The 21,932-nt window shown below is 40.6% G+C and overlaps 1 protein-coding gene across 3 annotated transcripts in view; it reads right to left on the reverse strand.

Moving 5' to 3' along the window:
• Positions 1 to 21,932, reverse strand: part of ULK2 (unc-51 like autophagy activating kinase 2) — an 82,988-nt gene that overhangs the window by 11,622 nt on the left and 49,434 nt on the right. For all 3 annotated transcript variants that reach the window (XM_080826200.1, XM_080826199.1, XM_080826201.1), the window contains 6 exons: positions 15,205 to 15,342; positions 11,709 to 11,854; positions 9,703 to 9,783; positions 7,500 to 7,786; positions 5,900 to 6,087; positions 5,205 to 5,308 (listed from right to left, as the gene is read on the reverse strand). In XM_080826200.1, coding sequence (XP_080682326.1) covers positions 5,205 to 5,308; positions 5,900 to 6,087; positions 7,500 to 7,786; positions 9,703 to 9,783; positions 11,709 to 11,854; positions 15,205 to 15,342 — 944 coding nt within the window. The remainder of the gene's footprint in view (positions 1 to 5,204; positions 5,309 to 5,899; positions 6,088 to 7,499; positions 7,787 to 9,702; positions 9,784 to 11,708; positions 11,855 to 15,204; positions 15,343 to 21,932) is intronic.

Genomic DNA, 21,932 nt, shown 5'->3' on the forward strand with positions numbered 1-21,932 from the left:
TAAGGAGAAAAATCTGGTTTCATACACACAAACTTGGACTTAAATTACAACACATATTCATGCAGAACTTACAAACCCTATAAATTTAAATTAATTTGTAAAAGGGGATGAGACATAATACGGTTTTTCAAACAAGCTAATTCCAAAAACTGCTCCAACTCGTAGTGACTGACTTCTGGAAAACAGCACACAGAACGACGACTTTCAGAATGGCAGTGTTAAGTGTGAGCAGCATCAGAGACCTGCTTCTTAGTGAAACAACTGTAACTGGTGAAAATTAATTTTCTTATTCATTAAAGAAAGAGAGTGGGGAGTAGAGGCTGAGGGACAAAGAGTCTTAAGCAGACTTGGCACTGAGGAGGGAGCCCAACATGGGGCTCGATCTCACGACCCTGAGATCACAACTGAGCAGAAACCAAAAGTCAGATACTTAACTAACTGTGGCACCATGGTGAAAATTCTTTTTTTAACAAACAACCACTTAGGGGTACCTGGGTATATGCACCCTTATGTTCAATGCAGCATTATTTACAATAGCAAAGATATGAAAGCAACCTAACTGTCCAACAACAGATGAATGGATAAAGAAGATGTGGTGTGCAAGCGTTTTACTTATATGGTGGAATATTACACAGCCATAAAAAGGGATGGGATCTTGCCCTTTGTGACAACATGGATGGACCTAGAGGGTATTATGCCCAAGTGAAATAACTCAGACTGAAAAAGACAAATACCATGTGATTTCACTCACATGTGGAACCCGAAAAACAAAATAAACAAACAAAAAGCAGAATTAAACCTATAACTACAGAGAACAAACGGATGGTTGCCAGAGGGGAGGGAAGGGAAGGGGAGAAAGGCAAAATGGGTGAAGAGGAGAAGATACAGGCTTGCAATTAAGAAATGAGTAAATCATGGGAATAAAAGGTACAGCACAGGGAATACGGGCAATGATACTATGATAGTGATGTATGGGGACAGATGACAGCTACCCTTGTGGTGAGCACAGTGTAATGTATAGAGATGCTGAATCACTATGTCGTACACCTAAAACTAATGTGAACTTGTATGTCAACTATACTCAAATAAGAAAAAAAAATTTAAAGTATGATCATAATATCTCATCAAATAGAGAATATCATTAAAGAGAGAGATTATTAAAAAGAACCAAGTGCAAATTCAGGAGTTAAAAAGAACAATACCTGAAATTAAAAATTCACTACAGGGGTTCAACAGCACATGTGAACTGGCAGAAGAAAGAATCCATGAACTTGAAGATAAATTGATAGAGACTGTACAATGTACAGCAGAGAGCGAAAAGAGAGCCTCAAAAGAACTAGGAGACACCACTAAGTGTACCTATGCATAATGTGTATTATATGCAGGTAGGTGTGCCAGGAGGAGAGGAGAGGCAGAAAAAAGCAGAAAAGAATATCCAAATAAATAATGGCTGAAAATTTCTCAAGTCTGATGAAAAACATTAATCTGTATATCCAAGAAGCTCAACAAACTCAACGGAAGATAAACTCAAAGAGAGCCACACCCAGAAACATCACAGTAAAACCGTAAAAGCCAAAGACTAGGAGACAACATTTGGAGCAGTAAGAGGAAAATCATGTGTCACATACAGAGGTTTCATTCAGTCTACAGCTCAATTTGGAAAGTAGAGCCAACTTAACAATATTAAGTCTTCTGATCTATACATACGGGGTTTCTTTCCATTTATTTATGTCTTCTTTAATTTCTCTCATCAGTGTTTTGTAGTTTCCAGAACCAATGTTTTATAGTTTACAAGTATAAATTTGTTCCTAAGTATTTTATTACTTCTGATGGGATCTTATACAGAATTGTTTTCTTAATGTCACTTTCAGACTGTTTCTTGCCAGTGTATAAGAAATACAGTGGATTTGGGGGTACTGATCTTGTACTCTGCAACGCTGCTGAATTTATTAGTTCAAATAGTTTTTTAGTGGATTACTTAGGATTTTCTACATACAAAATCATGCCATCTGTGAAAAGAGGTAGTTTTACTTCTTCCTTTCCAAGCTGCATGTTTTGTTTTTTGTTTTTGCTCCACTGCCCTGGTTAGAGCCTCTGATACAATGTAGAATAGAAGTGGTGAGAATGGGTATCTTTGTCTGTTTCGTGATCCTAGAGGGAAAATATTCAATCTTCCACCTTTAAATACGATGTTAGTTGTGCATTTTTCACAGATGTTCTTTATCAGGCGAGTAAATTCTATTTCTAGCATATTGAGTATTATGTATTACATTAACTGATTTTCATATGTTAAAGCAACTTAGCAGTCCAGGGAAAAATTTCACTTCATAAAATTTCCATTTCACAATGGAAACTCAAGGACCCAGAATAACCAAAACAATCTTGAAAATGAAGAACAAAGGACTCTCATTTCCTTGGTTACTATAAAGGTATAATAATCAAGGCAGTATGGTACCAACACAATAAAAGACATATAGATTGGTGAAATAGAATTAGGATCCAAAAATAAACACATTTATAGTCAACAGATTTTTCTTACAAGGCTAACAAAACAATGCAATGGAAGAATAATCTTTGCAATAAATGGTGCTGGGACCACTGAATATCTACACACAAAAGAATGAAGTTGGACCCCTACATCACATCGTCCACAAGAAAGTCAGTTGAAGTGGATCACAGGTCTACATGTAAGAGCTAAGATACAAAACTCTCAGGAAAGAATACAGAGTTAGGCAAGGGTGTCAGATGTTATTTAAGAAGGGGTATCTAGGGAAACCCAAAAAGAACACAGAGAAGTTTAGCTTGACACCTACAGCTACAGCAAACACTAAGCACAGCCTAACTCATAGCTGGGAAAACAAAAAAACCTTGTAATATTTAATTCAATTCCTGCTATCCAATATATCATGTCAGGCTTTCAAAAAAAAAAAAAAAAAAGAAAAGAAAAATTAAAAGATACACTTAATGGTAAAAATAGTTTGATGAAACAGAGCAATCTTCATAACCAGACTCACATACAGCACAGACTGGAATTATCAGACTAAAAATTTAAAATAAATAAGGTTAATATGCTAAGGGCTCATTAGGGAAAAGTAAACAACATGTAAGAAGAGATTGGTAACATAAGCAGAGAGAATGGAAACTCTACAAAAGAATCAAAAGGAAACATTATAAATCAAAATCACTGAAACAGAAATGAAGAATGCATTTGATGAGCTCCCCAGTAGATGGACATGGCTCAGGAGAGAAACAGTTAGCTTGAAGATGAGCCAATATCAACTTCCGAAACTGGAAAGCAAATACAAAGAAAAATGAAAACAAAGACGGAATAGTCAAGAACTGTGGGACAGCTACAAAAGTATAGCATATATGTAAAGGGAATATCTGAGGGGAAGAGAGAGAGAAAGGAACAGAAGAAATATTTGTAGTTGTAATGATTGAGAATTTTCCAAAATTACTGACAGAACCAAACCACATATCCAGGAAGCTCAGAGAACACCAACCAGGATGAATACCAAAAAAACTACACCTAGATATATATTCAAACTGCACAGAATCAAAGACAAGGAAAAAATCTTGAAAGAAGCCAAAGAAAAAGCACCTCACCTATGGAAGAACAAGAGTAAGAATTACACTGGACTTCTCTTCAGAAACCATGCAAGCAAGAAAAGAGTGGAGTAGTCTCTTTGGATTAGAAACCATGTTCAATCAGATAGTTGATGGTCCAGATTATTTCCTTCTTTGGATGCTAACGGGAGAGTCAATAAAACATTATAGAGAAAATGAAAAAAGATTACAATGGTGAATTCCAAATTTAGGTGTATATAATAATCATGGGGAGAGTATTTTTTTTGAGATTTTATTTATTTATTTGAGAGAGAGAGAGTGGGGGCGGGGAGGGGCAGTGGGAGAGCCCTGCTGAGTGGGGAGCCCAATGTGGGGCTCAATCCCAGGACCCTGGGAGCATGATGGGAGCTGAAGGCAGACACTTAAACAACTGAGCCACTCAGGAACCCAGGAGTTTGTTAAAAGTACTGATTCCTAGAATCCATTCCCTGAAAATTTGGTTAAATCAGTCTGGGTTATGGTCCGCAACCTGCCCTTTGTTTTATTTTTTGACAAGCAGCAATCCAAGTAATCTAGTTGTGGATCTGTGGACATAACAGTCCCTGAAACAACTATGAAAAAGGCTAGGGGATCTCAGTGACCTATGGTATTTTTTATAGGATCTACTCACTCACTGTATAAGAAATGCTCAAGAGTACAAGTGTATTTAAGCTAACTTTGGTCAGTATTACCTCACCAATAAAAACCAATCTTGGGGGGCGCCTGGGTGGCTCAGTGGGTTAAAGCCTCTGCCTTCAGCTCAGGTCATGATCCCAGGGTCCTGGGATCGAGTCCCACATCGGGCTTTCTGCTCAGCAACGAGCCTGCTTCCCTTCCTCTCTCTCTGCCTGCGTCTCTGCCTACCTGTGATCTCTGTCTGTCAAATTAAATAAAATCTTAAAAAAAAAAAAAAAACCAATCTTGGGTCAGAATTCCTCCTAACTCATAACTGGTGGTCATTAAGACACCCCACAAGCATCTGTCTTGATGTGCTAAGAAAAAAGATGCAGTGGCAGGGAGTGGGTGAAGAAATCTCAGGGAGTGTGTGAACAGTCAGCAGAAGCAGACAGGTAAAACGATTACTTTCTCCTGCCCTCCAACCCAGCCAAAGATGTCCATGGACTAACGTCTGGAACCTGTAAATAGGCTACATTACATGGCAGAAGGTAATTAAAGTTGCAGATGGAACTGGCTTAAATATAAAGAGATTATTTTAGATTATCCAGCGGGTCCAATGAAATCACAAGGGTCCATTAAATGTAGAATAGGGAGGCAGGAGGTCGGAGTCTAGACCGGCCATCCTTGGCTTTCAAGATGGAAGGAGACCCCAAGCCAAGGAATGAGGGCAGTCTCTAGATGCTGGAAAAGCCTAGGAATTGCATTCTCCCCTACAGCCTTCAGAAGGAATGCAGCCTTGTCAACATACTGATTTTAGCCCAGAGAAACCCACTGCAGGCCTCTGACCTCTGAAACTGTACAACACTACGTTTGTGTTGTTTTAAAAAGAGCACGCTTGTGCTAATCTGTGGCAGCAATAACAGTAAACCAATGCACATACTAGCAAATTACCTACCTAGAAAGAAACCCCATTTTCTTACCTATATCCATGGGTCGTTCTGTATTTAAACTGTCCGTGCTGCCCTGATGTCCACCTAAAGGTATCTTCGCTTGTTGGTCTGATAATTTCCCAGTACTGACAGATCTAGAAAGAAGGCATGATGTTCATAATGGAAAGTATACTTTATTTTTTATTTTTTTATTTGTCAGAGAAAGAGAGAGCACAAGCAGGCAGAGAGGCAGGCAGAGGCAGAGGGAGAAGCAGACTCCCTGCTGAGCAAGGAGCCCAATGTGGGACTGGATTCCAGGACCCTGGGATCATGACCCGAGCTGAAGACAGAGGCCACCCAGGCGTCCCTGGAAAGTATACTGTAAAAATCCCAATATTTAAAATAATCAGGGAGATTTAAGCCAAGCCACAAAAGGGTTAAAGGGAAGTCAGAGAATAGGGAGACAAAAAATAGATACCAGACAATTCAAGGCAGAGACGAACTTCAATAACCCAAACAAACAAAAAGCAGACATAGAACATTCAGGAAATTCAGTGAGGACTCTGTATTCAGTTACAGGAAGCACCTGTGGTTTTCAGAGATTCTAAATGTATACAGTTCACATCATTACCCAAGTGGCATAGACCAGCTACTGAACTAATTTGGTCTGCTTTGTCTTTATCGTAGACATAGATGTACTATTGCAGCTTTCACACTGAAGGCTGGGAGGAAACGGTGTCTCTTACCTGCCAAACACCGCTTTGTTCTGCTGCTCAGGCTTCTGCCTCTCGCCTCCTTGAGCTAGGAGACAATGCGGGCACTCCCGTGGGTCGCTCCCATCTTTAGTCTGCCCTTCAGAGGGCCCGTGGCGAGTCACCAAGGCTAGCAGGTTGGAAGATGCTTGCGTTTTAGGTATTTTGAAAGGAGCCGTGGTCTGAGGAAACACACGCAAGCTGGTTACCACGCCGCGTGCAGCATTTGGAATTGTCAGACCTAAGTCAGACCAGGGCTCACATCCTGACTCTTCCACTGACAGCCTCTGCGGCCGTGGACAGTTCACTCGTTCTCTCTGGCCTCAACTTCCTTTCTTCGGGAATCAGTGGGATAATGTATAAAAAGCATTCAGCATAAAGTACTTAGACTGTGCCTGGCTCATGGCAAGTCCTCCGTAAATGGTAGCTATTCAATATCACCATGAATCTTTTCTACAAGCACAGTAGCCCCCATCATGGCTTCGCTTTCTGTGGCCGACCCTGGTCTGGAAGCAGGTGATCCTCCTTCCGATACACCGGCAGAAGGTCAGTGGTAGCCTAATGCTGGGTCACACGCCTACCTCACTCCTCACTTCATCTCCCCACATGGGCATGCTCCCACCTTACATCCTCTGCTTCTCCCTCTCCCTGTGCCCCTCCTGCCATCACTTGTGCTTTCTCTCTCTCTCAAATAAATAATTTTTTTAAAGATTTTATTTATTTATTTGACAGAGATCACAAGTGGACAGAATGGCAGAGGGAGAGGGAGAAGCAGGCTACCCGCTGAGCAGGGAGCCTGATGTGGGGCTCAATCCCAGGACCCCGGGATCATGATCTGAGCTGAATGCAGATGCTTAACCGACTGAGCCACCCAGGCACCCCAATAAATAAAATCTTAAAAAAAAAAACCTGCCTCATGATTATTATATATTATATATATTTTGGGTGTATTTTGAGAGAGACAGACCACATTCACTTAACTTTCATTGTGGCCTATTATAACTGTTCTATTTTATTATCACTTATGGTTATTAATCTCTCACCGTGCCTAACTTATAAATTAAACTTTATTGTACTATCTGTGCTTTCAGTCAACCGCAGAGGGTCTTGGAGCATATCCCCGGGGGGACAAGGGGACTACTGTCGTGAGCTCAGCTAAGCTACCCCAAAGCACTGCGGACTCCGCGTCACTCCGTGTGGCCACACAGCTGCAGGGCCTTAAACGGACACTGGCCCCCGCATGCAAGTGTAGGCCCTTGAGAGCAGACTGAGGTCACAACTACATTTAAATTCTGGAGATGACTCCTCCAACACCCCTGGTGGTCTAGTCTCCCCCATCCCCCTTCCTTTCCCCTTGGATGTTGCACACACAGACTCCTGTGGAGCTTACTAGGGTCCTGTCTCTGTCTGCACCTGCCTGGACGTCCCCGTGCAGCCTCTCGAGGCATGCCAGGTACTTCTGCCAAGAAACGTGAGCAATGGACTTCTCTGTTCCAGTCTCTCTGGTGGTCTGCTGCTGGAACTGAGCTCACCACACAGCACCCCGTGCTCCACGTAACCAACGTTAACTGACTAAAGAGCTTAACAAACACACCTTAGTAGGAGAGCCAATGATGGTTGGTAAAGGAGTTTTAAAGAACCAGTCCGAACTGCGAGGAGAGGACCCCGTGTGCTTGGTGGGAGAGGTTCCGAGGCTGCCGGGCCGACTGGGCTGAGGTGAGTAGCTGTACCCAGCCCCGGTGTGGGACGGGCACACGGGGTCCGAGTGCTGCTTTCTGAGTTTCTGCTTGTTCTGGTAGATGTCGGTGAGGGTCGGGGCGCTCTGCAGCCTAGCACCCGACAGGAGAGACTGTGGTGACGGAGCCGGTGGCACTGGGGAACCTGCCACAGACACACGTGCAGGTTAACCCAGAGCACAGACAAACACTGAAGAAGTCAGAGGACAGTACTCGAAATGGGAAGTCTAATGAACGTCACGTTCTTCAGGAGATATTTTAAAAATTGTGTATTTGGCAAGAGATGATTTTGGGGATAGGTGGTAATGGTGGTGGGTATGTTAGCCGCTCTTAGCAGCAGCTAGCAGATAATTCTAATTAGCACAAGAGAACTACGTCATAAATGATCAATGTCAATAAAAACTACAAAAACCTGGGTGCCTGGGTGGCTCAGTTGGTTGAACGACTGCCTTCAGCTCAGGTCATGATCCTAGAGTCCCGGGATCAAGTCCCACGTCAGACTCCCTGCTCGGCAGGGAGTCTGCTTCTCTCATCGACCTCTCTCCTCTCATGTGCTCTCTCTCATTCTCTCTCTACTGTCAAATAAATAAAATCTTTAAAAAAAAACAACAAACTACAAAAACCTCTGTTGAACCAAATGATTTCTACTTTTTATGTGAATGCACACTTGGGGATATCAATATATTACTCTCTTTTCTCACCTAGCAGCTAAAAGAAACTTTTCAAACCAATCCAGAATAACCCTTTATCTCATTAGATAATACACTTTTCTGGGATTTTATTTTACTTGTCTAAAAATGACAAGCATATATGGATAACTTAATTATTTTTATTAGCCTCGTGAATGAAATTCATTTGTAACCGAAAGCATCCCTGTTCTCCACAAAGAAAACCCTCGTCCACAGGAACTCTTGCCTCCTCAGGGGACACCGCAGTAAGAGCCCGAGAAATAGGGTCCTGATACGGTGAACGGCTGGCAACGGCAAGAGGACTGCCCCACACAGACCTTGTTGCCAACTTCAGGTCTACTAAGCCAGCCCGGAGCTCCAGATACAAATTCTTCGGAGCTTGTTGCAAGCCAAACTACCACCAATAATTTATAGGTACAGACCTATAACCATAATCTTCCCAAAAAGGAAACTGGAGTTTTTGCTACTGACCGCTTCTAGCCTAATCTCATCCTAAATCTGGTATTTAATCTTTCAGAACTGGGTTCTGCTGTCTGTGTGTGTGTGTGTGTACGTGTATATAGGCATAAATATGCGCAAAGAAATAAAATTAGTAGCAAAATGTTATAAATCTGGAGAAAATTATCTAAGGTTTATTTTTAGGGAAACACAAAATATGAAAAACTGAAAAACTAAGAAAAGATACTTTTCTCAGTAACACAGTATTCCTTTAATTAGCCAACTCCTGAAATTCACATATAAAATTTGACTAATAAAAGTGTGATTTGCACATATCTTTTATATATTTTATATTAAAGCAAATAAACTATATTTTTTGTTTATCTCATGCTAACTAGCAGTTGTTATCAAGAACAGTATTAATCAAAGGAATGAAATTTCATTTTCTAGATTGGTTTTCTTTCTTTTTTTTTTTTTAAAGATTTTATTATTCACTTGACAGAGAGAGGAGAGACAGTGAAAGAGTGAACACAAGCCAGGAGGGTAGGTGGGAGGTGGGAGAGGGAGAAGCAGGCTTCCCGCCGAGCAGGGAGACCGACACAGAGCTCAATCCCAGGACCCTGGGATCACGACCTGAGCTGAAGGCAGAAACCAACTGAGCCACCCAGGTGCCCCTAGATTGGTTTTTATTATCTACATGACAATGACCAAAATTTAGCTGAGTTAATTAATTCCCAAGAGAAAAGATATCCAAAGGAGATATTTGATTAACTATATGATATGCTAAAGCCTATTAGACCAAGATCCTAGAAAGTAAGACAATAGATAGATTATTTCATATTGGTTTCTATTCCTTTGGTAAGACTAGAAAAACATAACTCAAATCCACTTATAACAGGATTAAAATTATTAATATGTCAAACATATCTCCTACCTGATGAGTTTCTACTCCTGGATTCGTGACCCTGAGGATGCCCACAGCAGCACTGACTCAGCTGCTCCGGAATGGTCCCAACTGTGAGCAGGGAAATGGGGAAAGGAACGAGAGGTGATTCAAAACCAGTGCCGGAGGGAGCAGGTGAGCCAAGCACCAGCTGCACAGTACATGACAGTCCGCAAAGCCGGGTGAGCAAAGCTTTATTTCAGCGGCACTTACTGACCAGCGCAGGGTGCGGGGTGCGGGGTGCTGGGCACACAACGATCTAAAGAACCACAGAATCGGCCTTGAAACAAGGGCGGCAGGAAAGAAAGCCATGGGAACAAACCGATGCCTGCAACCGGTAGGTCACTTCAGACTGAGAAGGAAGGAGCTGGCGGTGTTGGAGGCTGTGGAGCTGCAGGGGGCCCAGCCAGTGGACCGCACAGCCGGCGGATGGTCCAGCTGCTGTCCCTTGCACCCACCACGCTCCTGCCACTTGTCCCAAGCCTTGCTCCACGAGGCTGCTCGCAGTCAACACCCGCACATGACGCGGCACTCATTCAGGCTGGTTCAAGCAGGTCAGGGAATTTGGACCATCTAGTGCTTGGGGACACTCCTGGGGCCTGGCTAAAACGTCCTTAGAATTCATTCACTCTAGTCAAGGCTCCCGGGCCCACTCCTCTTACCTCCTCCTCTCCCTCACAGGGGTCAGGACTGCAAGGAGGTCTGAAGGGGCTCCCCCAGAGCCCTCCTCTCCCTGCCCCCTGCACCCATCACAGGCGCCTCCCCCATCATTCTGGCACATCTCTGCAGCTCCCTTCTCTGCATCCACCTCTGAGAACCCAAACCAACCAAAGGAAGAGCTGGGAGAGCTCAGGGAGTTGAAGCAGACAGGAGGCAGAGGTCTGTAACCGGGTGGTTACACAGGCAAGCAAAGGTTAGAGCCCGAGGAGGGGCCTTTTCCTGGAGGGCAAGGACAAGGCTTGGCCCTTGTCTCGGGAGACCCTGAGGTGCCTCAGGAACTGCTGAGGGGGTGAGGGAGGGCCAGGATTTTGTTCAGGGAAGATTTTTCAGCTAAACAGCAGCTTCAGAACCACTGCAAAAGGTGTGGTGATACACATTTTTAAAAACATTATCATTATGGTGGGGTTTTTTTTGAATCAGGGCTCTTAGGCATACTTCAATCCTCCTCACTCTGCCTCCTTTTGGAATTTCTTCACGATCCCTACTCTTACCTCGGCAGTTTTGCCTGAGAGTGGAGCCCTTTACAGGGGTATAAAAATTTACCTTTTAGAAGTAAAAAAATATATATCTATTTATATGGGGGGCCCGGTTTGAGACCTGCTGCCCCAGGGCCCTCTCTGCCCCCAACCCCGCTCTGCCCTGCGACAGCGGTGCCGTCTCCCTCAGATTCTGCAGCCTCAGCTGCTTTGGCCTGTCTTGCATGTTTTCTGAAGTTGGAGCATTTTGTCTCTCAGTTCATGAAAGCTGTGGTTTTAGGTTCGTTTTTATTTGTTTGGGGTATTGTTGCCTGGGCTGTGGGGCCGCTCGTGCGGGGGTCCCCCCTGTGCCGTGCAGACTTCCCAGGCGAGGTGGAAAGACCTGGGCTGAAGCTGCCACCGTCCTCCTCCCGGAACTAGAAGGCCCCCGGGGGACCGAAGCCAGCGCTGCTGTACACACGAGTGTCTCTTAATCCTCATAAATCTGAGTGGTCAGTAGGGTAGGTGTTTCACGCATTATTATCTAGGGTATCTGATTTTGTGCATTTGGAGCCCAAATCCAGTGGAGATACTTTTTATCCATGAGATCCATTTTACATTTCCAACAGCGATCCCGACAAAGACAAACGTATCTGGGGATGCTGACACGGCCGAGGAGAAGGTAGAGAGTGGGCGGGGTAGGATATGGCTCCCCATCAGCTGAAACTCACTGCCATCGTGAGCCACCGCTCCTAAAGACAGTGTCATGTCAGATCTGCCACAGTGGAAAAAAGGTGAAAACAACAGTTCCACTCTCCTTACCCAAAGGGGAAGGTGAGTAAGGCCTGGAAGAGCCAGTGGAGAGTCTTCGTCCGACTGTCTGCGCTGTGTCTGCGGGCGCCGGGGAGCAGGATCCCAGTCGGAGGAAGCCCAGTGGGCTGGTGTTGGACCTTCGTACCACTGCAGATCTGAAAAGAAAAATAAAATGACTCCCTCTCTGGCAGCTTCTGGGCTCTCTTTCTTTTTTTCTAAAACTTCCTTAACAACATGTCATGGAGTAGAATTTTTAAAAATATGTAGTATAGGCACATGGAACAAACAGAAAATGTATAAAATTATACGGCGTGAAGTCTCCCTCCCATCCTTATATTCTGTCTGCCTACTTCTCGACACTCCCTCAGTCCTACTCCAAAGGTTACCACTATTTTTAGTTTCTAATATATCCTTTCAGAATTCCTTAAGTCATATACAAGCAAACAAACTGAAAATATAATCTTATTTTCATCTTGTTTTAACAAAGGTAATGTATACCATACCAACGATTTTCTTTTTTTGTTTGTTTGTTTTAGGTTCCCTTTATACATTTAAAATTACTGAATATCCCAGAATTTTTTTTTTTTTTAAGAGAGGAAGAGAGAGGGGATTGGGGGTGGAGGGGCAGAGGGAAAGAGAGAATCTTAAGCAGAGACTCTCACAACCGTGAGATCATGACCTGAGCTGAAATCAAGAGTCAGATGCTTAAATGACTGAGCCATCCAGGCACCCTTATGCCAGAGTTTTTATTTATAAAACTTGTATCTGTTGAAATTTACTGTATGAGAAGCTAAAACTGAAAAAAATTGGTAATTAATAATTCATTAAAAGGAATAAACCTATTACATGTAATGTAAGATTATGAAAATTAATCATATTTTCCAAACAAAATAAATTCATGAGAAGCATGACACTGTTTTACATTTTTTAAAATCTCTAATGTCTGGCTCAGTAGTTGGGATTCTCAGAATTGTTTCTGCATTCAATCTTTTCTGTAGCACATATATGGGGGGACACGCATAGAGAAAATCCAACCTTACACAGACATGTAGCCAGAAAAGGGAGGAATAATTTGGTAGCCTTTTCAGATTTTTGTGATGCTTGTCTTGGAGGCTACACCAAAACTCAGCCATTGGACTCCTGGATGATCTAAAAGAATCATTGCATGTGGAATCTGAAACTATGCCAATGAAATTTTGTTTTATACTAGGCTCTAATCCTTTGCAAGGTATCTTGTGCTTGGACTAGATTTTTTATCCACACAGGATTTTTAAACACTTGGCATTTTGAATGAGTATATGCAGGTATTCCAAATGTTGACATATCACACAGTATCAAAAAGTCACATCCATAACAAAATATCGCCACAAATCTTAACAGAAGTGGCCATCAAGGCATAAGAGAAGCTGTCAAGATCACAGTGGTGAATATGGTGAGTGTATTTTCAAAAATTCTAATTTTTGCTCAAGAGCTCAAATTTTATGTCACTTGTTTTCTAGGAACGGCAGACTTCGTTCAACTGTTTTCAACAAAATGGCTCCCCAATGCCCAATGCTGTTCTTCCATGAAAAAACGGTGTTCCATGAAAAACAGGGTGAGTTCAACTTGCAACTGAAACAATCATGCAAGTGCTTTTCCTTAAGAGAACTACTCAATGTGCACCAAAAGTGCTTTATGCCCACAAGCTACTCAAGGTTGCGATTTTCAAAGAGAAATAGTAACTTTTACTGCTTCCTTAAAGATATTCCTTGGTACCACTACTATGTGGTGGTAAAAGATATGAAAAATCACGGTGCATTTGGGTGCCACTACCTTGATGCATTTTAAGGCATCAGCAGTTTGCACACCATTGCTTCTGTATCATTAGTGCATATGTCAACATAGCGAAAAAAAGCAAAGAGTGTCCCAGTATCATTATGAAAACAGTCTTGACCTCATGAACCTTTCAAAAGGGAGTCACACACAAACCACACTTTGAAAACCACTGCTAATTCTGCTATCACTTTGCTTTTCTCATTTTATAATATACCTTGGAAATTTTTCTACCTCAGTACAGAGAGAGCTTCCTTCCTCTTGAAGGAAGGTGCTCCACTGTCACAGATGGATATTAAGGACTCAGCCACTTACTGGTGGGCACTTGGCTTATTTCTCATCCTCTGCTATTATCAAATTAACAACCTGTATATACGTAGCTTCGTACACAGGCAAGGACTGTGTAGCTACAGAATAAGTTACCAGAAGTTCAAGTGCTGGGCTCAAAAGATACATGCATTAATAATTTTCACAGGTTTTGTGCCAAAATGTCCTTTGTAGAAAGTTCTCATGAGTTTTCATCTCATCCTATGAGACAGTGTGAATCTTTTTCCATTCATTCAACTATGCATTTGGTGAGCCCTTTTAATCCAAAATCTTCTACTCTCCAATTCTAGAAAACTTTTTCTGGATTATTTCCTGGAAATTTTCTTCTTCAACTTGTTCTTTCTGGAACGCCCACATTCCCTAATGCTGGAAGAATATTTTTTATTCACAGTTTTCATCTTCTTTATTTGATTGATCTATTTCAGATACAGCCTCAACTTTGTCTTTCAACATTTATTTTTTTTTTTCAGTTATATTTTGGAATGTCCAAGAGGCCTTTTTGACGTTGATTGTTTTCAACAGCATTCTGTTCTAATTTACGGATGCAGTCTCTACCCTACTTCTCAGGGTACACATTTTCTACATAAGTTTTCTTGTCTTTGCATTCTGGCTACTTCGTCCAGATTGCACTTTTTTGTCTTCAGCCTTACGCCTCACTTGCAGCCCTGCCTTCCCTGAGCTCTGGGGGCTGGGGTCTCGAGGGCACCGTGGGGCACTCTGATGCCGGCCCTACTATAGTGGGGCCCCCTTCATCTTTTTTCTGTTTTCCAGAAAGGTGCTGAAACCTCTCATCCACTGAGCATGTGTTCTTATCTGACTTATCTTTGGGGACTTAGACCTTTTCGTTCTTGCTACCTTAGTGGGGTTTCAGGATGTGGAGGAAATAAATAATATGTAAATGATCTGTACAACCAGTGAGGTTTCATCTTTAATAAGTTATTCCTTAATTCTTAAGAATTATTATATATACATATCCTACTATATCATCCAGCTAAGCTTAACCATCATTTAAATAGATTCATTACAGGGGTGCCTGGGTGGCTCAGTGGATTAAGCCTCTGCCTTTGGCTCAGGATGTCAGGATCCTGGGATCAAGCCCCGCATCGGGCTCTCTGCTCAGTGGGGAGCCTCCTGCCTCCCCCCCTCTCTCTGACTGCCTCTCTGCCTACTTGTGATTTCTGTCAAATAAATAAATAAAATCTTTAAAAAAAATAGATTCATTACAGAAGTTTTATATTCTTCAGTTTTGTACACCTCCATGATACACACAGGTAAGAGATTATGTTAAACCATGGAAAGTAACAGATCTTTCAACAATAACAAATTTTTTAAAAGAAAAGGAAGGAGAAAAAAAATCCTCGCTTACCTTGGAGAACCATGTAGATTTGTGCCAGAGCTGGCAGGAGATGTGAGATTCTGCTCTATGCGCTGATAATTCCTTATCTGAGTAGGAACTGGAATTGGTGCTGTCTCACTGTGAGGCGACACAGTGGGCTGACACTGACTGCAATGATCATGGATTGAAAAAGGAAAGAAATCCAAGTGAGACTGTTTCTCTTTCATTTGACACCTTGGTGATATTTAGAGAAAATTCTAGAAGAGACCAAATGATCACATTCATGTGAATAAAAAATGATCATTTCAAAAATAAGGCCAAAAAAAAAATCACACTGGAACTCTCCAGGCATTTATAAGCATTTTGAGGACTAAGAATCGTAATAAGAACTGGAAAAACCTTCCTCTACAACAGTAAGAGAAGTCTGTAGGCTGGCAAATTTCTGTTTCATCTGCTCATGTTCTGCAATTCATTATTATGTGAGGAGAAAAAAATATTTCTAGGAAAATATGCTGGGTAAAAGAACAGGAAGTTCAAGAGCAAAGATGACTGGAATGTTTACAAAAGTCATGAATGCAGTAAGCATTCCCAAAGAACTCTGACTTTTAAAAAGATTGAAAAGAACACTGTACAACTCTCAAAGCACATGACCGATCTGAGGTCCACATGCTGAAGTGTTAGTACTAGGTTTCTGTAATAGCCTCTCTCCTTGCTTTCCATAAATTCGGAAATAGTATGTCCTTTTGATTCAATCTACAACCTATCAAAACATCAGGGACAATACTGGACCTTAAAAAAGATGATTTATTTCATTCTTCTGTCTGTCTATGATACTAAAAAAGCCCCATGAATCTAACATTTTTTCTCAAATTACATTGCAGATATAAAGAGATCAGAGATCTAGTTAGCTAACAAACAGTATGATTATCTTTTAAAGTGTCACTTTAGGGCTTTCTGAACCATTAGAGTATCTCATATTTAAATAAAAAGAAAATCTCATCCATCATAGAGATTGTAGCTGCTTTCCCCAATAGCCATTCGCCCACTCTTTCTTACTAGCAGAATTCAAATTTTATGGAAGGTGGTGATTTGCTCAGTGAAATTATGATACATCCCAGACTCCTTTGCAGCCATCTCTCTCTCTCGGTCAATAAGGTCTAAGTAGAAGCCTTCTATCCATTCTTCCTCTTTCCTCCTACCCGGAACATGGTACACTTGCTGGAGCTTCAGCAGCTACCTCTGAACCGTGAAGAACAGGCCAAAAGAACTGGAGACAAATTCCTTGCACCACAGAAACGAAGGCAACAACCATTTATTTTGACTTCTCATCTTGCAAGGAAACTACATCTTTGGTGTTAACCATGCTGTGGTCGGGACTGTTGTTTCTAGCTTTTAGTCCCTCAGCTCTACTCTTCATTTAGGTAACTCCCATTAAGTATCATATATTTATTTATCCATCCATCCTTCTGTACTGAAGTACAGTTGACACGCAATGTTAGTGACAAGTGTAACATTAACTATCTTTTAAATACAATGATTTGTGCTTTTAATATTTATATACCTGATTGAAGTTGATCTATAACCTGAAAATTAAACAAAACAAAACAAAAAACTCTACTACTGGAAACTAAACAGCGTTACAAGACTTCATTTGCCAACCATAGTGCCTGCAACCCAGAACACACAGGCCTTAGAGCCCAAGTTCCACTGAAAGGCCAACCAGCAAGGCCATCAAGGATCAGAATGTGAAGGAAGAAATATCGTCTTTCTACAGTCTCACGTCAATGAGTAAGTATACTGTTGGTGTACATCAAGGGCTTTTAAAAAAAATATACATTTTCAAGTTCTGATATTTTTCCTGTACTAGTTAATCACCAAAGGAAATTAGAGTGGAATAAAACTACCCCAAGAAGTAAACTTAGCAACTTCATACATAATTCAAAGCCCCTCTCCCAGGGAGTCTCGGGCAATCCTCCCCCAGCATGTGAGGATGTGAGCAGCCATGGCAGGCGTCCTGTAAATCTGGTCTGTCTGGAAGAATCTCCAAGCACACTTGCTCTGCCTAAACAGTATTCCCTGGAGAAATTCCCAGAGCTCCAGCTAGCTAAGACCACTGCAGCCACTTTTCCGTCTAGCTTTATATTAATAACACTATTCAACCACCACCTGATTCCCTAAGTCCAAGGTGAGGAGAGGGCAGGTCTACATAGGCCCCGAGTCTCCAGCACGAGTGGAAAGTCATCTTTGACCTGCACGGAATACTAGAAAGACTAAGCAGTCTGCCCAAAATACAATACGCTGTTATTTTACTGAAATGAATAATTTTTGTCAAGACATTTTCCTGGAAAAGAAATACAGTGAGATATTTCAAAATAATTTCAATAAAAGTGAGGTTCTAAGGGAAGAATGAGATATACTACCACTAACATTATAAAGACTAGCCTGAGATGATAGTTGTTAGGACATGGAGCTACTGAATTTTAATGGCTCTGCAGCGAATATGTCTTGTAGCTGCATCAGACCATTTTGATTTTGCATATAGCATAATTTTAATGTGTTTGTAATAATCTGTTTCCACATGCACTTAATATCCTGTGGTAGAGTGTATGATGTTTTTCAAACTACTCACTACCTCTCTCTGAACCCCTTTCTACAGCCCCTAGTGTGTTACTTCGGCCACAATCCCTGGGCAGCAGGCTGAGAGAGCAGCTCCCATGTGGGACAAGCTGTTCCCTCTGCAGAGCAGAAGGTTTCAGAGCCATTATATAGTTCTGCTATCACTATTGTTCCCCTCTCTTGGAAGATCGGCATGTCCCAATTCTTGAATAGAGTCTGAGACAAAAGTACCAAAAAAGCTATAGATCTGTGGTTATTAGGAACACATAAACATGCAATTTGTGACATCAGGAACATAAGGGGTAAGGGGGGGAGTAAACTCCCATACTCCCTATAGTAGCATTTTTGTATGCAACGAAGTTCAGTTTAAAATGGATTGTTGAATCTTTTTTTTTTTTTAAGATTTTATTTACTTATTTGACAGAGAGACAGACAGAGAGTTACAAGCAGGGAAGCAGCAGGCAGAGGGAGAAGCAGACCCCCTGCTGAGCAGGGAGCCTGATGCAGGATTCGATCCCAGGACCCTGGGATCATGACCTGAGCCAAAGGCAGAGGCTTTAACCCACTGAACCACCCAGGCGCCCCTTAATTTAATTTTTAAAAAGACTTTATTTATTTATTTGAGAGAGAAAGAGAGAGAGCATGAGAAGGGTAAGGGTCAGAGGGAAAAGCAGACTCCCCACTGAGCTGGGAGCCCGAAGCAGGACTTGATCCTGGGACTCCAGGATCATGACCTGAGCCAAAGGCAGTCACTTAACTGAGCCATCCAGGCGCCCAATAAATCTTAAAAAAAAAAAGATATTCCATGCAAATAGCAACCAGAGGACAGCAGGAGTCTCAATATTAATATCAGACACTTTCAGTCAAATACTGTTAAAAGAGACAAAAAAAGACATTACTAAAGGGCCAAATGACCAGGAAAGTGTAATAATTATAAATATTCATGCACCAAAACATCAGTGTTCCCAAATATATGAAGCAAGTATCGAGTACCGACAGAATTGAAGGGAGAAATAGACAGTTCCACATTAACAGCTGAACAATTCAATACTCTGCTTTCAATAACTGACAGAACAGCCAGATGAACGAGCAATAAAGAAACAGGACTTGAGCAACATTCTAGACCCCGGAGATGTATACAGAACACTCTTCCCACCACAAACAGAAGAATATACATTCTTCTCAAGTGCACATGAAACATTTTCCAGGATAACCACATATTAGGCCACAAAACAAATCTTAAAATTTTAAAAGACTGAAATCATACAAAGTATCTTTTCCAATCATAATGGAGAGAAAGTAGAAATCAACAGAAGAAGGAAAACTAGAAAATCCACAAATACATAGAAACTAAATAACACACTCTTAAATAAACAATAGGTCAAAGAAGAAATCACAAAATAAATCAGAAAATATCTTGAGAAAAATGAAAATATAATCACAACATACCAAAACTTATGGAATACAGCGAAAGCAGCACTAAGATAGATGTTTATGGCTGTAAGTGCTAACATTAAAAAAAACAAAAAAAACCCACCTCAAGCCAAAAACTTAACTTTACCCCTCAAATTATAAAAAGTAAAAACTAGGAGCACCTGGGTGGCTCAGTCACTTGGGCATCCAACTCTTGCTTTTGGCTCAGGTTGTTATCCCATGGGTTGTAAGATCAAGCCCCACGTTGGGCTCCAATCTCAGCAGGGAGTCTGCTCGAAGATTCTCTCCCTCTGCCGCTTTCCCCACCCACACACACTCAAGGCACTCTCTCTTTCTCAATCTCTCAAATAAATAAATCTTTAAAAAAAAAATACAAACTAAACTCATTTCCTTAAAAAAAATCAGGAAATCATGAAGATTAGAGCAGAGATAAACAAAATTGAGAAAGCAGAAAAATTAAACTAAGAGTTGGCATTTAAAAAAAATCAACAAAACTGACACTTAGCTGGGTTAACTAAGAAAAAGAGAAGACTCAAAATCAGAAATGAAAGAAGGAACATGACAACTAATGCCACAGAAATAGAAAGGATTATAACAGAATACCATGAACAAACAAGTGCTTGCCAACAATTTGGATAACCTACAAAAAAACCTGATAACTTTCTACAAACACACAGCCTACCAAGTTTGAATGATAAAGGAAGAGAAAATCTGAACCGACCATAACTAGTTAAGGAGATTGGATCAGTAATCAAAACTTCCCAATAACAAAAAAAGCCCAAGACCAGATGTTTCACTGGTGAATTCTACCAAACATTTAAAGAATTAACATCAACATTTCTCAAACTCTTTCAAAATATTAGAGAGGAGGAAACACTCCCGAACTCCTTCCATGAGTTCAGCATTACACTAATAACCAAAGCCACACACAGATACGACCAAAAGACAAAAACAAAACCAAACCAAAACAAGACAGAACAGTTTCCCTGATGAAATTTGATGTAAAAATCCTCAACAAAATACTAGCAAACCAAATTCAACAATACATTGAAAGGATCATGTACCATGACCAAATGTGATTTATAATATACCTACATATAATATACCTATATTAATGGAATGAAAGACAAAAACCATATGACCATGTCAATTCACGCAGAAAAAGGATTTGACAAAATCCCAACATCCTTTAGTGATAAAAAGCATTCAGCAAACTAGGAATAAAAAAAAGATTACCTTGACATAAAAATCACCATATATAAAAAGCCCATAATTAACATCATACTCAATGGTTAAAGACTAAAAGCCTTTCCTCTATGATCAGGAATAAGACCAGGATGCCTGCTTTCACTGCTTCTACATAGAATTCCTAGCCAGAGCAATTAGGCAAGAGAAAGAAATAAAAGGCATTAGAACTGGAATGGAAGAAGTAAAATTATTTCTGTTCATGGATAACATGATCTTAAATGCAGAAAACCCCAAAGATTCCACACAAAAAAGCCATTAGAACTAATATATTCAGCAAAGTTGCAGTATATGAAATCAATAGACAGATATAAGTAGCATTTCTCTACACTAACAATGAGCAATGAAAAAAGGAAATTAAGAACACAGTGCTATTTACAATAGTATCGAAAAGAATAAAATACACAGGAATAAATCTATTTACAATACTTTTTACAATACTATTTTTTACAATTTTTACAATACTCTATTTACAATACGTTTTACAATACAATACTATAATACTTTTTTGATACTATTTACAATAGTATCAAAAAGAATAAAATACAGAGGAATAAATCTAACCAAGGAGGAGAAAGTCTTGTATATTGGAAACTACAAAACATTGCTGGAAAAAATTATAAATGACACCCTGTCTTCATTGACTAGAAGATTTAATACTGTAAAGATGTCAATAGCACCCAAAGTGACCTATACAAATCAATCCCATCCCTACCAAAATCTCAATGGCATTGTTCTGCAGAAATAGAAAAATCTATTCTGAAATTCATACGTAATCTGCAGGAACCCTGAATAGTCAAAGCAATTTTGGAAAAACAAAACAAAACTGGAGGTTTCATACTTCCTGATTTCAAATCTACAGTAATCAAAACAATATGGTTGGCATAACGACAGACACAGAGACCAACAGAATGGAACAGACAGCCCAGAAACACACCCTTGCATATATGGACAAATGATCTTCAACAAGGATACCAACACCACTGGATGGCAAAAAGACAGTCTCTTCAGCAAATGTGAAAACTAGGTATCAACAGGCAAAGAATGCAGCTGGACCCTTACCTTATACAATATACAAAAATTAATTCAAAATGAATTAAAGAGCTAAATATAAGACCCAAAATTATATAACTTGTAATAGAAAACACAGGAGAAACGATTCATGACACTGGATTAGGCAATGATTTCTTTAAATGACACCAAAAACACAAGACAACGGAACAAAAAAACAGACAAATGAGACTACATCAAATCTAAAACTTCTATGCTCAAAGGACACATCAACAGAGTGGAAAGAATATCTTTGGGATAGGAGAAAACATCTGTAAATCATATATCTGGTAAAGGGTTAATATCCAAAATATATAAAGAACTCCTACAACTCAACAACAAATGATAGACAAATGGCCAATAAGTATATGAAAAGACACTCAAAAACCACTAGAGAGAATAGCAAATTAAAA

The sequence above is a fragment of the Martes martes genome (genome assembly GCF_963455335.1).
Source record: "Martes martes genome assembly, chromosome: 16".
NCBI lineage: Eukaryota > Metazoa > Chordata > Mammalia > Carnivora > Mustelidae > Martes > Martes martes.